Source organism: Habropoda laboriosa, unplaced genomic scaffold, assembly GCF_001263275.1.
Source record: "Habropoda laboriosa isolate 0110345459 unplaced genomic scaffold, ASM126327v1 scaffold273, whole genome shotgun sequence".
NCBI lineage: Eukaryota > Metazoa > Arthropoda > Insecta > Hymenoptera > Apidae > Habropoda > Habropoda laboriosa.
The window spans coordinates 151,488-155,011 of record NW_017100384.1 but is presented as its reverse complement, the minus strand read 5'-3'; the positions used below and the strand labels follow the sequence as shown (position 1 = coordinate 155,011).

General features: G+C 31.4%; 1 protein-coding gene across 1 annotated transcript in view; it reads left to right on the top strand.

The window, feature by feature from the left end:
* The window catches only part of LOC108574990 (26S proteasome non-ATPase regulatory subunit 10-like), a 7,124-nt gene extending 4,844 nt beyond the window's left edge, over positions 1-2,280 (top strand). The window contains exon 6 of the mRNA XM_017937676.1: positions 2,226-2,280. Within this exon, the coding sequence (XP_017793165.1) occupies positions 2,226-2,280 (55 nt within the window). The remainder of the gene's footprint in view (positions 1-2,225) is intronic.
* The last annotated feature ends 1,244 nt before the right edge of the window (positions 2,281-3,524 follow it).

Below are 3,524 nucleotides of genomic sequence, written 5' to 3'. Positions count from 1 at the left end.
TTTGCATAGATAAAAATGATATTTTTTACAATCATCCAAACTTCCTAAAAAAAGAAATGCTTTTGATGAGAAAGTTGCTGACATTTCGGCGGTTACTTATACTTTGTAAGTGATTTTGTGACTCAGAGTTTTAATTTACAGGGTAAACCGCATAATATGACCACCTCTATTATTTTCATTGTTAGTGGACCGATCAAAATTGTTTTTGTTGTAGATGTTTAATAAATAATATTCATTTTTATCTAGCGGGATGATATGACAATAAAAACATCTAGGCGAAAAATAATTTTGTATTTCTTCGGCGTTACACAAGTGTAAAGTACTTTTGCAAGGCTAGAAAGAAATTCCGCAGAAGGAATGCGGGTTTGATTGGGTTGCCTTCATAAAAGCCCTCCTTCTCTAATATAATCATAGAAATCGGGCACACGTATTGTCATTATTGGCCGAATGCGATAATACCGACGAATCGAATCATATAGCATCAGGTAACAGAAGAATACGACGGCGCGAGCAAAGTATCCGTCTTGCTCTGTGCCGTCCCACGATATTTCTTTCTAGCCGCGAACACTACATAGAAACTGGTAGTCAATATTTTAAACATATAGTTTAATTTTAAGTAAGTTCGAAGTTTAAGATTAGAGATATCACATGTCATTTAGTTTATACAAAATCACTTTTTGCCTGAATGTTTTTATCGCCGTGTCATTCCATTACATAAAAAACATTTTGTATTAAGCTTATTGAATTCGTCTCTATGCCTGCTAGCTGATAGACAACATAAAACTATAAAGTTTCACATAAAGTTGAAGATGTCCTTAGAAACTTAGTTAAAAAGAGATCACTTTGAAGGTCCTTCAAAACGGTATTATCTATGACAAAAAAAAATTTGGATCGGTCCACTAACAATGAAAATAATAGAGGTAGTCACGTTATCCGTTTCACCCTGTATATCTCTGAACCTGAAAAACGTACAGATACAAATATTCCCTTATATTCCACTTAAATTCCATTTTACTAATGTATTGTTGAGATTTATAATTTCTTTTGATAAATATAGTGTATTACAGCATCCCTTTTTATGTATGAAATTATAATTTATTTCTTATTAAATAAGTCTGTCAAAAATGTGTATAAAGTTTATTAAATTTATTCAAAAGACTTTCAGATTTCATTATAATTGGTATGTGGAGAAAATAATGGTCCACGGTATGTTAAGTGGCAGTTCGATTCCAAATTTGAAAAGCCTGCTTAAAAAATTATTAGAAAGTTGTTGAAGGTAAAAAACAGGCCGATTTTGTTCATATACAATCACTTAGCCGTATCAAAAAATATAATAACCCTGATATATATAGAGCGAGAAAAGGGGGAGGGGGAGAGCGTGTGTACAATAAAACGTGTTGCATCCAGAAAACAATATTTTGTGTCAAAAATATTAAGATTTGTTATACTTCCACGCGATCACTAATTATCTTAAATTCTTAGATTATTTTAATATCGAAATTAGCAGTGTGCGTTGCGTTTTTAGGTACTTTCCGTGCAAGAAATATATACCTAGAAGATTTTTGACGCTCACATTCAATTTCGATGTTTGATTTAAAGGTTTAATGAGTTATTAGATATTGATCATGCGGAATTATTAAAAATTCTAATTTCGGCGCAAAATTTGTTTACTAAATGCCCCATAGTTTGCAGGATACTCTGTATATGTGTACATACGTACGGCGTAATATGTATAACTGCCTGTTAACCTCTTTTTGTCACATTCTAAGCAGTGAACATCTTCAAGAGTATTTATTTGATCAAACAGTGATACAAATTTTAACAAGTACAAAAATGGATTTTATCATTTATTTTGTACATTTTGATTTAATTCCAGATGTTATCGACGCACTCTCTTAGTGATACATTTCCTTCAAAGGAATAACTGCTTTTCCATATAAACTTGTTTCCAAATTCCATCACTTTTTCTTGCTTAAATCTTGGCAGAAAGAGGTTAAAAATGCGTCTTTTTCGAATGCACGAGAAATGCACATGTAAAAAATGCAAGTATAAAAGACATCGTCGCTTCTGTTCTCTTCTTTTTCTTCTCAATTTCATTCTGTGATTCTCAAAGATTTAATTTTAAGTGCATCAAGAAATCCGTCAGAACAAAGCCTTCCTTTCTAAAACACAATTGGTGTAATTAAAGTGATTCTTTAAAAAATTTGAAAAACTTCAATATGCAGGATATCTGTTTTAACTGGACACAATGGAATGTCTCATAAAAAATTGAAAGTATAAAAAAAATGTTCATACAAAGGTCGTCTGATATGAAAGGAGACATTTTACATGGTATAATTCATTTTTCCCAAATGGAGCAGGGGGAAATTTTAAGGTCGTTATTTTTTTTTTTTTTTTAAATGAAACGTTTTATTTTTTATGTTTAATATTATAGCGTTTGTTCAGCCGAATTCCAACCAGGCACAACATTACGTCATTTCGTTTTATGGAAAGTAGTAAAATCATGAAAAATTTGTATTAGTAACACAGGCAAGTAGGGTTTAGTTGGCCGAAAGAGGCATGCGACCCGTGTTGACTTATCTTCCAGGGTCTTCATTTACTTGCACTTAGTATAGAACCTCGTTTAATTCGTGTCAACAAGCGCCTCCAATATTATGAATAAAAATATAGCGTTCTATTTATGAAAAAATTAACTTTGAAATCTCCCCTACTGCTCTACCTGCAAAAAAAAAAAAAAAAAAAGATTTATACCAGATAATGTCACGACTCCATACCAAACAACTTCTGCAAAAACATTATTTCGATATCTTCAGTTCTTTATAAGATATTTCATCGTGTTCTCTTAAAGCAAACACCCTGTGTATATTGTTTGAGAACAACTGATTGTTATTGCGATCATATTTGTAGATTCATGCACATTAAGAAATAGCGATCAGAAAGCATGCGTAGACTTTTCGATGCACTTAAAATCAAATAATACAAAACGGAAAAGTTTTCGATCTACGATCGGCCCTAAGTACCAATTGAAAAATCTCGATCGTCGATTTCTGGTTCGTTCCGAGAGGCGAGTCATTTCCATCGAAAACAAAAAAACATTACTTGAAAATAAATCAAGAAGAATATAACTAATAAATTCGAATAAACCATAAATAGTAAAATTACTCTTAAAAATAATAATACTTTTTTTTCTTCAAAATGTGACACCTAAATTAGAGCCCCCCGTCTCTGTGAATTGTTTATACATAAAAAAAATTACTATTTACTTTTTCTTAAACGTTCATCAACTTTCCACTATTTGTATACATTTTTATTTCTCTTAGAATTGTCTTTTAACATTTTCAAAACATAAAACAATTACCTCAAAAGAAGTTTCCAACCTACTTTTAGATCACTTGCTTTAACATTAATATATCTTTTAAAAAATTGCTCCCTTTAAACATGTTGATTAACAGAAAGAGACTTTAGTTTTTCGAAAATTTCGTAGTCTCAACTTCTCGGAACGATGCCTGAATCGTCCGTCATTG